At 57.2% G+C, this 18,887-nt stretch overlaps 3 protein-coding genes across 11 annotated transcripts in view; 1 reads left to right on the forward strand and 2 right to left on the reverse strand.

The window, feature by feature from the left end:
• The window catches only part of RPL18 (ribosomal protein L18), a 3,976-nt gene extending 2,751 nt beyond the window's left edge, over nt 1–1,225 (reverse strand). The window contains exon 1 of the mRNA XM_017500479.2: nt 1,136–1,225. Within this exon, the coding sequence (XP_017355968.1) occupies nt 1,136–1,138 (3 nt within the window). The 5' untranslated portion in view covers nt 1,139–1,225. The remainder of the gene's footprint in view (nt 1–1,135) is intronic.
• A 61-nt stretch (nt 1,226–1,286) lies between these two features.
• SPHK2 (sphingosine kinase 2) lies at nt 1,287–10,945 on the forward strand. Of its 8 annotated transcripts, none has more exons than XM_017500466.1 (7): nt 1,287–1,550; nt 2,387–2,538; nt 6,420–6,891; nt 8,218–8,367; nt 8,501–8,595; nt 8,688–8,803; nt 9,208–10,945. In XM_017500466.1, the coding sequence occupies exons 2-7, from the start codon at nt 2,500–2,502 to the stop codon at nt 10,298–10,300; spliced, it is 1,965 nt and encodes a 654-aa protein (XP_017355955.1). In that variant the 5' UTR covers nt 1,287–1,550; nt 2,387–2,499; the 3' UTR covers nt 10,301–10,945. The 8 variants fall into 8 exon arrangements, with proteins under 8 accessions (XP_017355955.1, XP_017355954.1, XP_017355959.1 ...); XM_017500465.2 differs by having other exon boundaries at nt 1,445–1,550; nt 2,303–2,538; XM_017500470.2 differs by having other exon boundaries at nt 1,513–1,696.
• A 152-nt stretch (nt 10,946–11,097) lies between these two features.
• Nucleotides 11,098–18,777, reverse strand: LOC108283884 (D-box binding PAR bZIP transcription factor). Of its 2 annotated transcripts, XM_017500475.2 has the most exons (4): nt 17,915–18,777; nt 16,672–17,082; nt 14,564–14,775; nt 11,098–11,590 (listed from the first exon to the last, which is right to left on the reverse strand). In XM_017500475.2, exons 1-4 carry the CDS (start codon nt 18,051–18,053, stop codon nt 11,375–11,377), a joined length of 978 nt encoding a protein of 325 aa, XP_017355964.1. In that variant the 5' UTR covers nt 18,054–18,777; the 3' UTR covers nt 11,098–11,374. The 2 variants fall into 2 exon arrangements, with proteins under 2 accessions (XP_017355964.1, XP_017355963.1); XM_017500474.2 differs by lacking the exon at nt 17,915–18,777 and having other exon boundaries at nt 11,100–11,590; nt 16,672–17,584.
• Nucleotides 18,778–18,887: the final 110 nt, after the last annotated feature.

Below are 18,887 nucleotides of genomic sequence, written 5' to 3' on the forward strand. Positions count from 1 at the left end.
TGTTGACCAGGATGGTCTCGATCTCTTGACCTCGTGATCCACCCGCCTCGGCCTCCCAAAGTGCTGGGATTACAGGCTTGAGCCACCGCGCCCGGCCACCTTGAAATATCTTAACACAGCAGTCATATTAACTTAATACAAAAACCTTAATTTTTTACAACTTGTATTTTGCAACAATGTTAAGTTCTCAAATCTGGGTCCCATATCTGGAGGATGACCAAAAATATAAAACCAATGGCAGTAATGACGGAAAAGAATCATTTTTCAGAACTTTATATTACCAGAACGACCTCTCCTACAGTATCAGTCCAACAACCCTTACCAAGTAGTGTCCTTTTGAAAATTGTTTTTAAAGTGGAGGCAGGGTCTCACTATACCGGCCAGGCTGGGCAAGGAATCCTCCCGCCTCGGCCTCCCAAAGTGCCAGGATTCCAGGCGTGAGCCACGCACCAGGTTCCTACTTCATTGCTGCCTTTCTGAGCAACTTAAGTTTTTCAGACCGTGTTAGCAACTATTAAGAACTATTTAAGTATTAATAGCTCCACTTTTTCAGCATTTTCTGTGTTTAAGACCCCGTAATGAGAATTTCCTGTGGATTATTTCTTCCCAAATTCACAAACTTAGAATAACCGTGTACCCAATGAACAGTCAGACACGGGGGAAAGGCTCACAGAGCAATATCACAAGGTGGGAAAGGACCCGAGACTCAGAGGTCCGCCTATTTCCAAAATCCAGTTATTTGACTCCCGATCCTCCCACCCGCCGCGGGCCCCATCGAACCCAACCTTTCATACTAGAAAGTGACAGGTCCGGATAGAGGCGGCAAAGCCAAGTAACTAAGAGTGGCTGCGGAGCCAGCCACCTGCGTCGGAATCCTGGCTCCACCACTTCCTGGCTTTGTGACCCCAGTTATATCAGCCTCCTAGTACCGCGACTCGGTCATCTCAATGGGGGCGGTAGGCTATGACTCTGACCCATCCCTGCTCTCCTGGCCCCCAGAGCAGGCCCCAAGTCTCGGAAGTTGACCCCTTCGGGCAGCCGCAGAGCCCTTGCCCCCCTCAAGCACACCCCTAGCCCGAGACCGCAGCGGATGGCAGCAGATTGTACAGCCTCGAACGCTGCAAAACGCACTCACCATGATGGCGCCTCCTGCTCTGTCAGGTCCGGAAAGAGAGAACGGCTCCGGAGTGGGCGGGGAAAGCCTCCAGCGAGTGGCGCTGTCGTGACGTCACATGGGTGCGACGCGGCGCTCTACCACGATCCGGACGTCTCTGTGGTGAGCTGGACGCCTGACTAGTCGGGCGAAAACCTCTAAGAGCGGAGAACCAACCAAAGAGAAACAAAGGCAACGTCCGAGAGAGAAGGGCCAGCACGTCGGGGGCCTCTCTGGCCCTACCCAGGCCAAGTTCTCGATAGTTGTCCGGAAGAAAGGGATCTGGGAGCGAGAAAGATGCGTGGAGCTAGGAGGACGCGTCGCGCGGTGACGCTCTGGCCCGATGCCGACGGCCTCTCAGTGGCTCTTGGAGGACCCGGCAGGCCGGGTGTTGGAGGTGAGGAGGCGGAGCTGGCAGGGCTAGTCGGGGCCTCTGGAAACCTCTGACCCCACGCTTCGGGCGTTTCCTTATCAGGTTCACCTCTGCCTTAGCTCGCGCTGCATTTCGTAGGCGCAGCCGCTGCTTGGGAATACCTACTTAAGGTCTTAACCCGAGACGATCTTGCTGCACCTCAGTCTATAGCATCCTGTATTCCTGTCCTTTAAGTTTTACTTCTCCTTTTCTCCCTGCCCCTAAATGGCCCTTCCCTGACCTAGAAGGAGGGCGACAGAGTTTCAGCGGGGAGGAAGAGTGGAGGCCCAAAGAGCAGGAAGGAGACCTAGAAGGAGGGGTGAGATGGAGACCCAGGGAGCAGTAGAGGTAAAGAAAGATGGTGAGATGGGGCCTTGAAAGGCAGTAACCAAATTCACATCCTGGCTCTGCAAGTTACTGATGGGGTGACCTTGGGCAAGGCATTTAACCTCTCCGTGATCTTGGGAAAATCACTTAACTTCTCTGGGCCTTACTCTCCTTATCCACAAAAACGGGATGACAGCAGGCCTGGCACACACAGTGTTTTCCAGGATTATGAAAGTTAAGAAAACTGCTGAGGTCAATGTTTTGCACATAATAGGTGCTTAATAAAAATTAGCTTTCGCTCCTATCCTATTATAGCACATACTGTGTGCAACCAGATGGACTGGCTGGGGCAGTAATGACACTGACTTGTCTCCTCGTGGTTTTTTTTGTTTGTTTTTTGTTTCTCCCAGGGAGGCCCCTGCCTCTTGGTTCTCAGGCACATTGAGCCTAGAAGGGCCTCCTGCAGTTGGCTCTCACTCATCTCTCCTCCGCAGAGCTGAAGGTCAGGCCAGGACAGTGAGACCTGAGTCCCTGCTCCCACCAGCCTCCTATGGCTTAAGACCCAGGGCCAGGGTCCTGTTGATGTAATGGAGCAGAGGAGCAGCAGATGAATGGACACCCTGAAGCAGAGGAGCAGCAGGACCAGGTAAGGGATCGTCTGAAATCCAAGATCCTCATACTGTGGAATGACAAAATCCGAAACTCTTTTTTTTTTTTTAAAGATTGGAGGCCTGGCACAGTGGTTCACGCCTGTAATCCCCAGCACTCTAGGAGGCTGAGGCAGGCAGATCGCCTGAGGCCAGGGGTTCCAGATCAACCTGGCCAACATGGTGAAACCCTGTCTCTACTAAAAATACAAAGATCGTGGTGGTATATGCCTGTAATCCCAGCTACTCGGGAGGCTCACACAGGAGAATCGCTTGAAGCGGGGAGGCGGAGGTTGCAGTGAGCCAAGATAGTGCTGCACTCCAGCCTGGGTGACAGAGTGAGACTCCGTCTCAAAAAAAAAAAAAAAAAAAAAAAAAAAAAGACAGGGTCTCACTCTTGCCCAGGCTGAGCACAGTGGCGTGATCACAGCCCACTGCAGCTGCAACCTCCTTGGCTAAAGCGATCTTCTTCCCTCGGCTTCCCAAGTAGCCTCCACTATGCCTGGCTAATTTTTTGGAAAAAAAAAAAATTTTTTTTTTTGAGGCGGAGTTTCGCTCTTGTTACCTAGGCTGGAGTGCAATGGTGAGATCTTAGCTCACCACAACCTCCACCTTCCAGGTTCAAGTGATTCTCCTGCCTCAGCGTCCCGAGTAGCTGGGATTACAGGCATGCGTCACCATGCCTGGCTAATTGTGTATTTTTAGTAGAACTGGGGTTTCTCCATGTTGGTCAGGCTGCTCTTAAACTCCCGACCTCAGGTGATCCACCTGCCTCGGCCTCCCAAAGTGCTGAGATTACAGGTGTGCGCCACTGTGTCTGGCCAGTGTTTTGAATTTTTGTAGAGACAGGATCTCCCTCTGTTGCCCAGGCAGGTCTTGAACTCCTGGGCTTAAGGGATCCTCCCGCCTCAGTCTCCCAAAGTGTTGGGATTATAGGCATGAGCCACTGCGCCCAGCCTGGAAGCCCTTCTATAAGCGATCTCAGACCTTCTCTCCAGGCAGGTGTCAATAGCTTTCTCCCCACTTCCCAGACAGGGCAGCTGAGGCCAAGAATTCAGGGGCTTTCCAGCAGTTACACAGCTTCAGGGTCCTTTCTCCTTTTCCTCCTCCCTGTCCCCTCTTGTGTGACTTAGGCTCTGTGTTTGAATCTCAGCCTCTTTGCTCAATGTCTCTGCCTTTCTTTCTCCCAGGGCCCCAAGCTCAGTTACTGTGTCCCCTGCCTCTCAATCTCACTGGGTTTCTGTCCCCCTTTCTCTCTGCGTCATTCCTTGGCACATATTATCTGGTGCCATGGCCACTGTGGGTTAAATGCAAGGTACATGATTTGGCAATAAGCAAACTTCTTCCTACATTTGTCTTTCTCTAGCGAGCTCTGTCCCTATCTCCTAATGCATATATCTTTCTCTCTATGCAATTCTATTTCTGAGTTTCCTGATTATACTTGCCTTTCTTTCAATTTCACCATGTATTTGCCTCTGTGTGTCTGTCAATATCTTCACTTTCTCAGTTCATCTCAGCCCCTGAGCTTCCAGTATTCTCTCCCTCCCTCACCTTTGACCTAGAACTACCGTCCCCATCTCTCTTTGTCTCTGTCTTGCCATGTGACTGGGTCATTCACTGGGCAGATGTTTATCTCATGCTGCAGCCTCCACTCTGGTTTGAGCCTGAGGTAAATAAGTCTGTGAATTAATAAGCCTCTCCTTCCCGGCTTCCATTCCAGAAGTGTCTGTCTCCATCTGTCTCCGTGTCTGTCATTTTCCGGGTTTTCTTGTATTTTTACCTTGAACATTCTCAATCCCACTGTTTTGCTCTCTTGTTTCTATCTCTGCAGTTCTCTGTGTCTCTCTGACTTTGTAATTGTCTGAAAAATAACCCCCCACTCTGCCTCTCCTCCTAGCTCTCTTATTGCCTCATGCAGCTTCTCCGGGTCTCTGCTTTGCTCTGTGTCTGGATCTCTGGGCCTATGTTACTTGTGTTAGGGTCTCTGTCTTTGCTTCTAAAGACCTCCTCCCCCACGCCCTTTTTCTTTTGTGAATTCAATGGATGGGACAGGCCCACTTTCCCTTAACAAAGATGGCGACAGCGGCGCTGTCTATGGGGCCGCGACGTTGTCTCTGCTGCGCGTCTGCCCTCACCTACGATGGCGGTCAGCCCCTCGAAGGGCGAGGCCCCGCCCAGTTCTCGGCCTCTCGCGCGGCCGGTCCCTGCGCCAAGCTCGGGAGCTGGCTGGCCCCACCCCCCACTCCCTTGTATTGGTGCGGCTCAGGCCGGCTGCAGGGCCATTGGCTGATCGAGTGCACACCCTCCCCCCCTCCCACCCCGGGTCTGATGGGGGCGGTTGATGCTGACTTGCGGGGCCGCCTGGAGGAGGACCCGGCGTGTGAGGAGGGTGCGGGGGTTGGGGCAGGGACCGGAGTCTAGGGGACTGAGGGACCAAGAGGAACAGAAACGCAGGCCCGGGGCTTCGGCACCAGGGTGGGAGATGGAAATGGAAAACCTGGGCCAGGACTGAACCCAGGCCTGGGACTGGGTTCTGGAAATAGAGTGGAGATGGCGGTTCGAGGGCCCAGGGCCAGAAACGCAGGCCTATGCACTGGGGACCAATGGATGGAGATTCAGGTCCAGGTGTCGGGGACCCAGGGACAGAAGACCCAGGTCCAGTACTGGAGAACATATAGGGCTCTGTGCTTGAGCCTGATTTAAAGTTCCCATAATAAGGCCAGGGCAGGTTTGGCGGTGAAGCAGACACCCTGGGCCCGAGGGAACCGCGCGGGGCAGGGGGGCAGGTGTAGTTCCTAAGGGTGAGTCCACAGGCGGGGATGTGTCCCGCTGGGCCTGGGGAATGCGAGGGGCGGGGCGGGGCGCGGCGGGGCAGTGGGGAACAAAGGTGAGCAGAAAAGAGGAGGAGGCAGAAGCCGGGCAGAGGGCAGGGAGAGGGCCTGTGGGGAAGGGACCTCAGTCCCGGCTCCCACCCGCTCCCTGGAGAGCAGGCGGCCAGACACCCAGGTCAGTGCTCAGGGACCAGCTCTTGCCCCCTGCCCCTTGCAGTTGCTCGCATGTAGCTCCTCTCGGACTCTGCAGTCCCTCTGTCACATCCCTTCGCTCCAGCCGTTCCCATGCCTGCTTCCTATCCCTGCTATTAGCCGTTCCCATGCCTGCTTCCTATCCCTGCTATTTGCTCTCGCTTCCAGCTCTGTCTTGCCTTTCTCATTGGAGTGAGAAACGCCTATTTTTCTCAGTACCGTTCATCAGCCTGGGTTTCACCTCATTGACCCTGTCTGTCTCCTCTTAGTGTTTCTCTGGCTCTCAGACCGTATCTCTGTCGCATTTGTGATTGTTTCACTGCAGCTACCCTCTGCACCTGGAGATAACTCTGCTGGTGACGGGGGACCGGGCGGGGGGTGTCTTTCAGTCTTTGCATGTCTGTTTCTGCATATCCAATCCCACTATCCATTCCTCTTCCTGTGCCTTCTTTTTCTCCAAAGCCCTTTATCATCACCCAACCCCCTGTGTATTTCAAACCTTCCTCTGGTTTATCTGTTCCTATGAAGGCGAAGATTTGGGGCTGTTTTATCCCCTGCTGTGTTTGCTAGGCGTAGCACTATGATTGACACATAGAGGGTACTGAATACTTCCTAGGGAATAAATGGTTGAATGTTTGCATGCCCGGCCCCTGCCGGGATGCTGGCCTTCCTGCCCAGCTGGCCTCTGTCCCTCATCCTCGAGGTCTGCCTGCACCTGTCTGAGCCTGTCTGTCTCTGGTGCTCCTGTCTCACCTGCCACCGCCCCTCATTGTCTCCTCCTGTCCACAGGCCCTCCTCTCCCCTCCCCCTGCTATGGGGTCCTCAGTTCTCACCCCTTCCTTCCTCCCTTCCCACAGAGGCCGGACCAGGAGCTGACTGGGAGCTGGGGCCACAGGCCTAGGAGCACCCTGGTCAGGGCTAAGGCCATGGCCCCGCCACCACCGCCACTGGCTGCCAGCACCCCGCTCCTCCATGGCGAGTTCGGCTCCTACCCAGCCCGAGGCCCACGCTATGCCCTCACCCTCACGTCACAGGCCCTGCATATACAGCGGCTGCGCCCCAAACCTGAAGCCAGGCCCCGGGGTGGCCTGGTCCCGTTGGCCGAGGTCTCAGGCTGCTGCACCCTGCGAAGCCGCAGCCCCTCGGACTCAGCGGCCTACTTCTGCATCTACACCTATCCTCGGGGCCGGCTTGGGGGCCGGCGCAGAGCCACCCGCACCTTCCGGGCAGATGGGGCTGCCACCTACGAAGAGAACCGTGCCGAGGCCCAGCGCTGGGCCATCGCCCTCACATGTCTGCTCCGAGGACTGCCGCTGCCTGGGGATGGGGGTGAGGCGCTGGGCAGCTGCTCTGTCCTGGGGCCACCTTGGTGTCTCTGCAGAATTTCCTCTATGGGCAGCTGTGTCTTTGTTTTCCTGTCTGAGTGATGTATCTCTGTGGATCCATTCAGAGTGATACACAGGGATGGGCTACAGAAGGAACAAAAACACAGGCAGAGCCTGGGCAGTGGCTCATGTCTGTAATCCCAGCACTTTGGGAGGCCTAGACAGGCGGATCACCTGAGGTCAGGAGTTCAAGACCAGCCTGGCTAACATGGTGAAACCCCGTTTCTACTAAAAATACAAAAATTAGCTGGGCATGGTGGTGCGTGCCTATAATCCCAGCTACTCAGGAGGCTAAGGCAGGAGAATTGCTTGAACCCAGGAGGCGGAGGTTGCAGTAAGCCGAGATCGTGCCATTGCACTCCAGCATGGGTGACAAGAGCGACACTCTGTCTCAAAAGAAAAACAAAAAACAAAAAAAAACAAAGGCAGAGGCTGGGTGCAGTGGCTCACACCTGTAATCCCAGCACTTTGGGAAACCGAGCCGGGTAGATCACCTGAGGTCGAGAGTTCAAGATCAGCCTGGCCAACATCGTGAAACCCCGTCTCTACTAAAAATACAAAAATTAGCTGGGTGTTGTGACAGATGCCTGTAATCCCAGCTACTCAGGAGGCTGAGGCAGGAGAATCGGGAGATGGAGTTTGCAGTAAGCCAAGATTGCACCATTGCCCTCCAGCCTAGGCAACAAGAGCGAAACTCTGCCACAAAAAACAAAACACAGGCAGAGAAAAATGATTTGCACCTGCTGCTCTCTTGCTAGATTTATGTTTCTGTTCCTACCCTCTTCCCCCTTGGTGGGTCTTGACCACAGGTGAGTCAGGGCTTCCAGGCTGGTGAGAGCAGCAGCCTGAGACAGGACCAGGCACCACTCAGAGTGATGAGTGCCAACAGAGATCTCCTAGTGCATCTCTGGAATTCAGAGGTGGCATCTAATCCGGCCTAGGGCCCCTAAGGGCTGGAAGTAACCTGATCCTATCCTGGGTAACAGGTGTTCGGGGTGAGGAAAGTAGGAACCACAGCTTCCATGACCACCTCCCACACATGGGGACAAAGGGCATTTGGTTTCACATCCAAGCTCTGCCTTTGTCTCAGCACCTGGGCTGTGGGGCAGGGCTGTACACCTAGACCTGGCCACATGAGGGCTGGGAGAAAAGTCCTGGCAGGTTCCAGGTGCCAGCACTCCAATTTTGTTGGGAGCTGTTTGAAGGGACTGTTTACATGGTGGGGGGGTGTGGGTCGCTGGCCTTTGCAGACTCTAAGCTCTCTCCACAGAGATCACCCCTGACCTGCTACCTCGGCCGCCTCGGTTGCTCCTATTGGTCAATCCCTTTGGGGGGCGGGGCCTGGCCTGGCAGTGGTGTAAGAACTACGTGCTGCCCATGATCTCTGAAGCTGGGCTGTCCTTCAACCTCATCCAGACAGGTAAGGTCCAGTGAGAATGGGAGTTGGGGGCTGGGACAACTGAGTCCTATGGGAGTGAAGTGATGAGTGGGACTCCTAGGTCTGTGGGGCTGGGGTGGGACAGCCTGCCTAACGGCTTGGTATCCCACTTCAGAACGACAGAACCACGCCCGGGAGCTGGTGCAGGGGCTGCGCCTGAGTGAGTGGGATGGCATCGTCACAGTCTCGGGAGACGGGCTGCTCTTTGAGGTAGAGCAGGAGCACCCTGCCCCTAGCCCTGGGCCCTGGGGGACTGCAGAAGCTGCCACCAGAACCCAGGCTTCTGGTCTCCCACCCTCCAGGTGCTGAACGGGCTCCTAGATCGCTCTGACTGGGAGGAAGCTGTGAAGATGCCTGTGGGCATCCTCCCCTGCGGCTCGGGCAATGCGTTGGCTGGAGCAGTGAACCAGCATGGGGGGTAGGTTGAGGGTACCACGAAGGGAGGGATGAGCTCCTCCTGGGGTGATTGGGGCCCCTACATCTCCTACTCAGCCAAACCCACAGTCAGTCGAAGTAAATCAGCCTGCCTGTGGGATGCCTCACCCCACCTCCTGGACATTTTTGCCTATCTGGTTCCCAGCTGTATCCCTAAGTGTCTAGAACGCTGCCTGGCATGGGAGGCACTCAGTGAATGTGTAGGGAGCAAATGAAAGAGATGACCGGGAACCTGGTCCCATAAGCAGTTGCCTGGAGGTGGCCCTGTGGCTGTGGTGGGCCCAGGCCATGGCCTCTGGTCTCACTGCCACCTGCTTCCCTGCCTGTCTCTCCCCGACCCCTGTTTGCTCCTTCCCTCTGTGTGTCCGTCTATCTCGGGCTGTGAAGGTTTGAGCCGGCCCTGGGCCTTGACCTGCTGCTCAACTGCTCACTGTTGCTCTGCCGGGGCGGTGGCCATCCTCTGGACCTGCTCTCCGTGACGCTGGCCTCAGGTTCCCGCTGTTTCTCCTTCCTGTCTGTGGCCTGGGGCTTCGTGTCCGATGTGGATATTCAGAGCGAGCGCTTCAGGGCTCTGGGCAGTGTCCGCTTCACACTGGGCACAATGCTGGGCCTTGCCACGCTGCATACCTACCGCGGACGCCTTTCCTACCTCCCTGCCACTGTGGAACCCTCTTCGCCCGCCCCTGCCCATGGCCTGCCCCGTGCCAAGTCGGAGCTGACCCTGACCCCAGACCCAGCCCCGCCCATGGCCCACTCACCCCTGCATCGCTCTGTGTCTGACCTGCCCCTTCCCCTGCCCCAGCCTGCCCTGGCCTCCCCTGGCTCTCCAGAACCCCTGCCCATCCTGTCCCTCAATGGTGGGGGTCCAGAGCTGGCTGGGGACTGGGGTGGGGCTGGGGATGCTCCACTCTCCCCGGACCCACTGCTGTCTTCACCTCCTGGCTCTCCCAAGGCAGCTCTACTCTCGCCCGTCGCCAAGGGACCCCCTGTTATTCCCCCATCCTCTGGGCTCCCACCTCCCACCCCTGATGCCCGGGTATCGGCCTCCACCTGCGGCCCGCCCGACCACCTGCTGCCTCCACTGGGCTCCCCACTGCCTCCAGACTGGGTGACGCTGGAGGAAGACTTTGTGCTTATGTTGGCCATCTCGCCCAGCCACCTGGGCGCTGACATGGTGGCAGCTCCGCACGCGCGCTTCAATGACGGCCTGGTGCACCTATGCTGGGTGCGTAGCGGCATCTCGCGGACTGCGCTGCTGCGCCTTTTCCTGGCCATGGAGCGTGGTAGCCACTTCAGCCTGGGCTGTCCGCAGCTGGGCTACGCCGCGGCCCGTGCCTTCCGCCTAGAGCCGCTTACGCCACGCGGCGTGCTCACGGTGGACGGGGAGCAGGTGGAGTATGGCCCGCTACAGGCGCAGATGCACCCTGGCCTCGGTACACTACTCACTGGGCCTCCTGGCTGCCTGGGGCGGGAGCCCTGAAACTAACGAAGCTTGTCACCCGCCGGGGGCGGGGCTTACATTCCAAGGGGGCGCAGCCTGAGCTAGGGGGTGTTGCCTAGCTGCTAGAGTGGTGGTGACAACCCCAAGTGCAAGGGCCCTGGCCCGGTCTCAGAATTGCGCCCGCTTTCTTGGGACCAGACGTGATGCAGGAGGGTGGGCGTCGTCACGGTGAGAGAGAAATAGGCTCGTCCCGAGGGTAGTGCCTGACCAATGAGGGCGGGGCCTGGCGTCTGAGCTCGGGCCGCCCTTACAGGGCGGGGCCCAGTCTAGACGCTTGCCACCTGCTCCCCCCCAGCCAGGATGGCTGAGGGCGGAGCCTGTTTTACTCGTCGCCCAGTGACAGGACCTGGAATGTACGGGTTGGGGTAGGCCTTACTGAGTCGGCCGGTCAGGGCCCGCAGTCTCGCCCCATCCACTCCGGTGCCTCCATTTAGCTGGCCAATCAGCCCAGGAGGGGCAGGTTCCCTCGGGCCGGCGCTAGGATTTGCACTAAAGTTCCTCCCCCCGCGGGTGGGGGCGGGGAAATTCATATCCCCTGTTCGTCTCAAGTGCGTACCCCCGTCCCCAGTCTAAAAAGCAATTGAAAAGGTCTATGCAATAAAGGCAGTCGCTTCATCCCTCTCATACCTGCCTTTCCTCCATCCGACAGCCCGCGGGGGGGGTTCAGACTCCAGCACTTCCTGCAGCGCCTGCCCTCTATGGACGGCAGCCCGGAGCTGCCCACGGGCTGTAGCCAGTATGCCAGGGAGCTGCCCTCCTCTTCCACAACAGCTGGCTCTGGGGTTCTCAAGATTTATTCAGGATCGTGTTAACGGAGGCGGTGGGAGGATGGGGTCCCTGACGTGCCGGGGACACACACAGAGGACCTTCCCCACCCCCACGAGGGAGGGGGAAGGCTTGCTTTTTCTTAAAAATATAAATGTATTTATCTGCATCATCATGTCCCTGGGGCACCCAGCTGGCCCGCCCGTGGGCCACAGGGCAGGGAGGGAACTAGGCGTAAGTCTCAGCCAGGCGGATGACAGCTCCGCCAGGTGGGGGTGTGGGGCAGCCTCACAGGGCCCCGTGCTGGGCCTGGTATCGGGACAGCACAGCGCGGTAATGGGACAGCTCCTGGCGCACTGCCACCACTTCCTGCCGCAGCAGGGCGTTCTCCTTCTCCAGGAAGGCCGCCCGCACCGAAATCTGGTTCTCCTTGAGCCGTCGGGCATCCCGGGACCGCTTGGCTGCCTCATTGTTCTTGTATCGCCGGCTCCAGTATTTCTCGTCCTGGGGGAGAAGCGGGGAGGGCACTGAGGTCCAGAGGGACCCAGGTCCCAGCAAGAGGGGAAGGGAGCCCCAGCAGTGGGGCCTAAACCATGCAGCATCTCCTCTGGGATAGGAATCCAAGGGTCTGCCTTTCTAGGGCCCTGGTTGCTAAACAGATTGGGCCCCTAGCAACAGTAAAGGCATGAGATAGACCCGCACCCTCAAGCAACTGGGCTTCAAGTCTCCACTGTGAAAAGCAGACCCCAGCCTTCCCCACATGATAAAGGGTCTGCAGTTAGCTCCTGGTTGCTAAGGATGCTTGTTCCCTAGCAACAAGGCCTTCATGGTCTGAGGGCTTCTCCCAGTGAAAAGCACTGCCCTGCACATCACCTTTCCAGATCCTGGTTGCTAAGGAAAGCGTGGTGCCCTGGTGATAGGGTTTGGTGTCCCATAATAATCCTCCCAGAGCTGGGCCCCTTCTGACCTGGTTGCCAAGGCAACCTCATCCATCCTCAGCAAACAAAAGTGAGGTCTAAGTGGTTTCAATGACTGGCCCGTCTCTGACCTTGAACTGAGACCAGAAAACAGCCTCCTCCCCAACAGGACCTGACTGAGAGAAGAGGTGTCCCTCAGGAATGGAGACTACCCTGGGACCTCCCCAGAGGATTATACCTGAAGTCCTCCCATCCTGGAAGTTGCTTCCTAAGGAGGACTACTCCTTAGTAACCAAGGACCTCTTGGCTCAGAAAGATGCTTCCCCCTCCACCATTTAATGAAAGCCGAGTTCCTGTTTATGAGGTTAAATCCAGTCCCTAGCAACAGAACCCTCTAGCAGGAGAAACCATTGGTGTAGATTTGACTTATAGGCTTGTCTTAGCTGCTTCAGGAGCTATGTCTTACACAAGGGCATGGCAAAGTCTTGTTTTTGAGATGGAGTCAGGCTCTGTCACCCAGGCTGGAGGGCAGTGGTGTGATCTCAGCTCACTGCAACCTCCACCTCCTGGGTTCAAGTGATTCTCCTGCCTCAGCCTCCTGAGTAGCTGGGAATACAGGTGCCTGCTACCATGCCCTGCGAATTTTTTTTTTTTGAGATAGAGTCTTGCTCTGTCACCCAGGCTACAGTGCAGTGTTGTGAGCTCAGCGCAATGCAACCTCTGCCTCCCAGGTTCAAGCAATTCTCCTGCCTCAGCCTTCTGAGTAGCTGGAATGACAGGTGCCCACTACCACGCCCGGCTAATTTTTTGTAATTTTAGTAGAGACAGGGTTTCACTGTGTTAGCCAGGATGGCCTTGATCTGACCTCATGATCCACCCACCTCAGCCTCCCAAAGTGCTGGGATTTCAGGCATAAGCCACCCCACCTGGNCTGTGTTAGCCAGGATGGCCTTGATCTGACCTCATGATCCACCCACCTCAGCCTCCCAAAGTGCTGGGATTTCAGGCATAAGCCACCCCACCTGGACTGTTTTTTTTTTTTTTTTTTTGAGACAAAGCCTCACTCTGTTGCCAGGCTGGAGATTGTGCAGTGGCGCAATCTTGGCTCACTGCACCCTCCACCTCTTGGGTTCAAGCGATTCTCCTGCCTCGTCCTCCCGAGTAGCTGGGACTACAGGCACGCATCATCATGCCCAATTATAATTTTTGTATTTTTGGTAGAGATGGAGTTTCACCATGTTGGCCAGGATGGTCTTGATCTCCTGACCTCATGATCCGCCCACCTCAGCCTCCCAAAGTGCTGGATTACAGGCATAAGCCATCACGCCTGGCCAGGAATGACAGTCTTATAACAGAAGCCCAAGCAACTCTTCCCAGGGAAGACTCCCATAATGGCAAAAAACAAAATAATGTAAAGATGCTATCACTGCTCAAATCACACCATGTCAGAAAGTGGCCCTGACCGCTAACAGAAGCCCTAAGTCTCCCACCAGTGAGAAGTCCAGGCCCAGGAAACAAGACTTAAAGGGGCTGGCAGAGTCTGCCTCCTAGCCAAACGCCATCACACTAAAGGAAGCCCCACACCAGAGATCAAAGGCTTGCTGAGTAAGGAGAGACAGGCCACAGGCTGATATCCCATTGCCAAGGAAGACTGTCCTTCACAGTTGTGCCTGGTGGAGCCTGAGACCTGTCCCACTGAGGGTGCTGGACCCAAGTAATAGGAGATGCTTCAAGTCTCTATAAGGAGACCTAGCAGAGCTGGCTGAGTCAGCACCCCACAGTGACACTGTCTTTTGTTTTAAGACAGGGTCTTACTCTGTCGCCCAGGCTGGAGTGCAGTGGTGCGATCTTGGCTCACTGCAGCCTCAACCTCCCAGGCACAAGCAATCCTCCCACCTCAGCCTCTGGAGTAGCTTATAGAAATGGGGTTTTGCCGGGCCGGGCACAATGGCTCAAGCCTGTAATCCCAGCACTTTGGGAGGCCGAGGCGGGTAGATCACGAGGTCAAGAGATCGAGACCATCCTGGTCAACATGGTGAAACCCCGTCTCTACTAAAAATACAAAAAATTAGCTGGGCATGGTGGTGCGTGCCTGTAATCCCAGCTACTCAGGAGGCTGAGGCAGGAGAATTGCCTGAACCCAGGAGGTGGAGGTTGCGGTGAGCCGAGATCGCGCCGTTGCACTCCAGGCTGGGTAACAAGAGCGAGACTCCGTCTCAAAAAAACAAAACAAAAACAAACAAACAAAAAAGAAACGGGGTTTTGCCATGTTGCCCAGGCTGGTCTTGAACTCCTGAGCTCAAGCGATCCTCCTGCCTCAGCCCCGAAAAGTGCTGCGATTATATGAGTGAGGCCCCTCACCCAGCTGACACAGTCTTCATAAATCTTAGGCCCCTGCCCCTGTGCTCCGTGGCCAAGGAGGTCTAATCCGTGGGTGCAGGCCAGGAGAGGCTGAGCACTAATCCCAGGGAGAAGCCCAGGCCTGACTGTGAGAAAGGGCGCCTCCCTGGCTGTGGAGCATGTCTCTAGCCAAGCCTGTCCCACATCCAGCACTGCTCACCTTCTGCTCTTCTGGCACCTGGATTTTCCTTGCCTTCTTCATGATTGGCTGGGGCTTAAGTTCCTCCTCTGAGAAGCGATGTCTCCGAGGGTCAAAGGTCTCATGGCCAGGAATGCTTGATAGGGCAAGATCAGCTGGGTCGGGTTCAAAGGTCATCAGCACCTCCACGGTGTCTGGGTCCACAGGGCTGGGTGTGTCCCGAGAGGTCAGGCCTTGGGGAAACAGTACGTGTCAGCTGAGTGTGTATTTATTTTAGGGAGAGGGTTTCCAGAAGCTTCCTCTTGCTCAGGTATTATAGCCACATGCAAAGCCTTTCTGGGATCTAGCATAAATTCGGCCAGGGATTAAACTCCCTAATATAAAATATGAAGGTTCCCTTGGTCGAGTGTGGTGGCCCATGCCTGTAATCCCAGCACTCTGGGAGGCTGAGGCAGGCAGACCACCTGAGGTCAGGAGTTTGAGACCAGCATCCACATGGGGAAATCCTCATCTCTACTAAAAATACAAATATTAGCCGAGTATAGTGGCAGGCGCCTGTAATCCCAGCTACTAGGGAGGCTGAGGCAGGAGAATTGCTTGAGCGTGGGAGGTGGAGTTTGCAGTGAGCTGAGATCGCACCACTGTGCTCCAGCCTGGGCAACAGAGCGAGACTGTCTCCAAAAAAAAAGAAAAATGAAGGTTTCTCTAAGCCATAAAAATGCTTAGACATCATGCAGCCATATTTACCTTTACTAACAAGGAAACTGAGTCCCAGTCATAAATGACGCCCTAGGTAACCCATTAATCACGGCTATGGCTTCTAAAACCTCAGGACTTAAGATGCACTGTGTGTGTTTGTTAGTTCAGTCTACCATGAATCCTACTTACCAAATCCACGACCTAAGCTTAGACCCCAGGCTGTCCTGAGAAAAAGAATCTACTGCACTTTAAAGTTCTCAAGTTAAGAGTCTAAGAGCTACTCGTTGAGAAGAGTTAGGGAAGAGGAGGAGAAGCTGCTCTAAGGTTCCAGAAGGTTGGTTCGAAAGAAGGCGCCTGTACCTTTAAGCGCCAGCCAGCCGGGGCCAGCTGAGGACACAGGTTCAGGGCCGAGTCACGTGCTGACGCCTGCTTCCCTCCTCTTCCCTTCCTCCAAGGCCCCCCCTGCCACCGGAGCCCTCACGTTCCCCCGGCCCCGCCCCCTCGCGCGTGAAGGCGCCTGCGCAAAGCGCAGAGGCGGGAGGGGAGGACTCACGTGGCGCAGGAATGTGCGGCTGGGGAGGGTTGGGCCCTGGTTCGGCCCGGAGGTCGGACCCGGGGCAGGTGTTCCCAGGAATCCCCAACCTGCAGTCGGTCCCTGGAAACCTCAGCGTGCTCAAAGGGAAACATCTTTCCTCTTAGCTCCAACCTCCAAAGATCCCAACTCCCTGCTCCCCGGGGAACATCGGCCGCCTGGATCTTCCCAAGCCCCCAACCACTAGGGTACCGACGATTCTGGGGTCCCAGGCCTCTCCTCGCCCAGGAATATAGGAAGCTCGGTCCTAGCCCCAACTGGAGGATCCAGAAATAAGATCCCTAATGTTTTCCCTTCTGAAGAACTCTGGGACCCGGGGCTGCAGCACGCCCCACTGGGGGACCCAGGAACCTGGGTTGCCAAGTGCCAGGACTTGTGTTCTGGGACAACAGAAGTCTGCGCCCCTCCCTTGCCTTTGCCCCTGTAAAGGACCCAGGGGCTCCAGTCCTATCCCAGTTCCATCGATATGGACCCAGATTCTGGGGTCAGTTCACTCTCCAGTAAATAACTCTGGTGTTCTGGACTTCCAGTTGTGGCTTCACGAGTATCCATATCCTGTATCGCCACGTCCCACAGAAAAACCCAAAAAATCTCATTGAGGAGGCTTCCAGGAATTTAGGGTCCCAAGTCTCTCCTCCCCTATAGATCCAGAAGACGAAGTCCCTGACCCATTAAGAGACACAGAATCCAGGCCCCTGCCACGACACCTCTCGACAAGTGGACACAGAATTCGAGGCCGCAGCTGGGTCCCAAGGTCCCAGCCCCCAGCGTCGCACAGCCCCGCCCCCCGAGTCCAAGCCCCGCCCCGTCAGGACCCGCCCCGCCCCCCTCGCCGCACCTGCGCGGTGGCCGCTGGCGGCCCCGAGGGCAGCCCGGGCGGGGGCGTGCCCAGGAGAGGAGTGGGGGGAAGCTGAGCCGCAGGAGCCAGGCCCTGGGGAGGGTGCGGGCGTCCGCGCGGGCGACGGCTCCGGCGACGGGCCACCGGGGGCCGGCGGGCTGGGCGGGAGCCCGTGCTCCAGCAGGAAGGCGTCCAGGTCCACGTACTCCACATCGCCGAACGGCAGCGTGCGCTCCCACAGCAGTGGCGCCAACAGACCCGGGCCGGGGACCGCCCCCGGGCGACCCCGCGGGGACCCGCCGCCCACCACCGCCCCAGCCGGGGCATCCGCCGGGCCCGCAGTCTCCAGGCCCGGTCCAGGGGTTGTGGCTGCGGGCAGGGCCGCCTTGCGCTCCTTTTCCTTCAGGAGACCTGCGGGCCGGGAAAGACGGGATAGGATGAGAGTGAGGTGGGGAGATTGAGGTGGCGAAGAGATCCAGATTCCGAGAGGCACAGGGAGGAGATCCAGAGAAAGAGGGGACGGGGGGGTCGAAGGGGAGAGACGGGAGAGGAAGGGATGGAGACGCAGAGTGGGAGAGAGACCCAGAAAGAACGGAGACGGGGGCGGTAGACAGGTGGACAGATTCACAAAGATGGGGACAGAAGCCCGGAAAGTGATAGAGATACAGAAAAACAGCGACCCAGAGAAAGCGGGACGGAAGTTCAGGAATAGGGGGGCAGGGACAGGGTTGGTGGTGGGTTGGTCAGGTGAGAGAAAAATGACAGCTCTGTAATTCCACTGTAAATACCCAACCCTCCCATCCCCTGCGCGCTGTACCCCCTTCCCCCTCCCCCACCATCTGTAAGGGGCAGTAAGGGGCTCTATTCCTGGGGCACATTCCTCTTCCCTAGACTCCATGTGACCCCGTGACGCCCCGCCCAAGCCCGTGTCACCACCGTGTGAGCACCCGACACACCCCCTCCCTGGGACCCCAGGGGTCCAGGCTCCAGGACCAAAGAGAAGAGGAAGCTGGGAACTGAGGGAGGAGGACGTTGGGGACCTTGGTGCCTGGGTCCTCAGGGTGGACGGGCTTCAGGGCCAGCGCTTTTGGGTCCTGGGCGCTGAGGGGTCCAGGGACTTAAACACCTGAGTAATTTAGTAATTAAGGTTGGGAAGATGGACCCCCCGCCCCCCACGTCACTGCACTTGAGTCCCTAAGGGGGTGGGGTGTCCAAACTGGGTGAGATGGGGGTTAGAACTCACAGCTGGCCGGTTCTTTGGGCTTGCTTGTCCCCTGCAGAAGGCTCCGCAGCCCAAGCAGAGCTCCCCCGCCGGGAGGGGTCCCGGCCGGGCCGCCCAGCAGCAGAGGGGCCGGGGTCCTGTCGCTCACAGGCCGCGCCATCGCCTGGCACCTGCCCCCAGGCTCACGGGCTCATGGAGAGGCGAAGGGCTGGCCTGCCAGTCACCGGCACACTCCAGTGGTTTGGACGAGTGTCTGCCCAGGGGCGGGCGAATGTATCCTGCAAGCCTCCAGTATCCAGAACGCTGCAAATCCTAGGAGCGACGGGGATTTGAGGTCCTTGGTGCAGAAACGTGCAACTCAAAAGAGGGTGCCCACGAGAGATCATGCAGTCTGGCAGAGGGGCGTCCAAATGAAGCGGCCGGCTCTTTGCAACGAGGGTGCGAGGGGACCCAAGGCGCTCCTTCTACAAGGTGGGCGAGCCTGGCTCTTGCAAAATCTGCAGCTCTCGCAACCGAAGGCGCTTTGCAATCTGCACCGAGAGGTGTGCACGGAGGGGCGGAGGAGGGGGCAGGAGGAGGCGGCCTCCTTGAGGCGTGGCCAAAGCAAACTTCTTTCGCGGAAAAAAAAAAATCCAAACCAAAACACCCGACGCCACAGTGTGCGCCCCTCCTCCCGGTCTCCGCCCGGCGCGTCCTGCCCCGCCAGCCTCTGTGGGCATGCACCCCAGCCTCGTGCCTCCCTCCGGCTGCAAGCACAGGCCAATCGTTTCCGACCCCTTGAGACGCCCAGCCAATGGGGCTTCCGGATCCGCCAAGGCCCGGGAGGGCGCGTGAGGGGCTCAGCGCGTGAAGTTGCCTTGCCTTTCGGAGGGAGGCGGGACACTGACCTACATTTGCCCAATAGGAGGCGGTGCTGGGGGCGGGACCGTGACCCAGTTTGGGCCAATGAGGCAGGCGGGAGGGGGAAGCACATGGCTCTGCTCGTGCTGCCTGA

Source organism: Cebus imitator, unplaced genomic scaffold, assembly GCF_001604975.1.
Source record: "Cebus imitator isolate Cc_AM_T3 unplaced genomic scaffold, Cebus_imitator-1.0 Scaffold266, whole genome shotgun sequence".
Lineage (NCBI taxonomy): Eukaryota > Metazoa > Chordata > Mammalia > Primates > Cebidae > Cebus > Cebus imitator.

Excerpts from the sequence above, each read along its gene's own strand:
- SPHK2 (XM_017500464.2), top strand. The coding sequence starts at position 4,881 with ATGCTGACTTGCGGGGCCGCCTGGAGGAGGACCCGGCGTGTGAGGAGG. Across the intron at positions 8,368-8,500 it reads CTTCAACCTCATCCAGACAG|AACGACAGAACCACGCCCGG; the intron begins GTAAGGTCCAGT and ends ATCCCACTTCAG. Across the intron at positions 8,596-8,687 it reads GAGACGGGCTGCTCTTTGAG|GTGCTGAACGGGCTCCTAGA; the intron begins GTAGAGCAGGAG and ends CCCACCCTCCAG.
- LOC108283884 (XM_017500474.2), bottom strand. The coding sequence starts at position 17,569 with ATGGAGTCTAGGGAAGAGGAATGTGCCCCAGGAATAGAGCCCCTTACT. Across the intron at positions 14,776-16,671 it reads CGCCAGCGGCCACCGCGCAG|GCCTGACCTCTCGGGACACA; the intron begins GTGCGGCGAGGG and ends TGTTTCCCCAAG. Across the intron at positions 11,591-14,563 it reads AGGTGCCAGAAGAGCAGAAG|GACGAGAAATACTGGAGCCG; the intron begins GTGAGCAGTGCT and ends CTTCTCCCCCAG.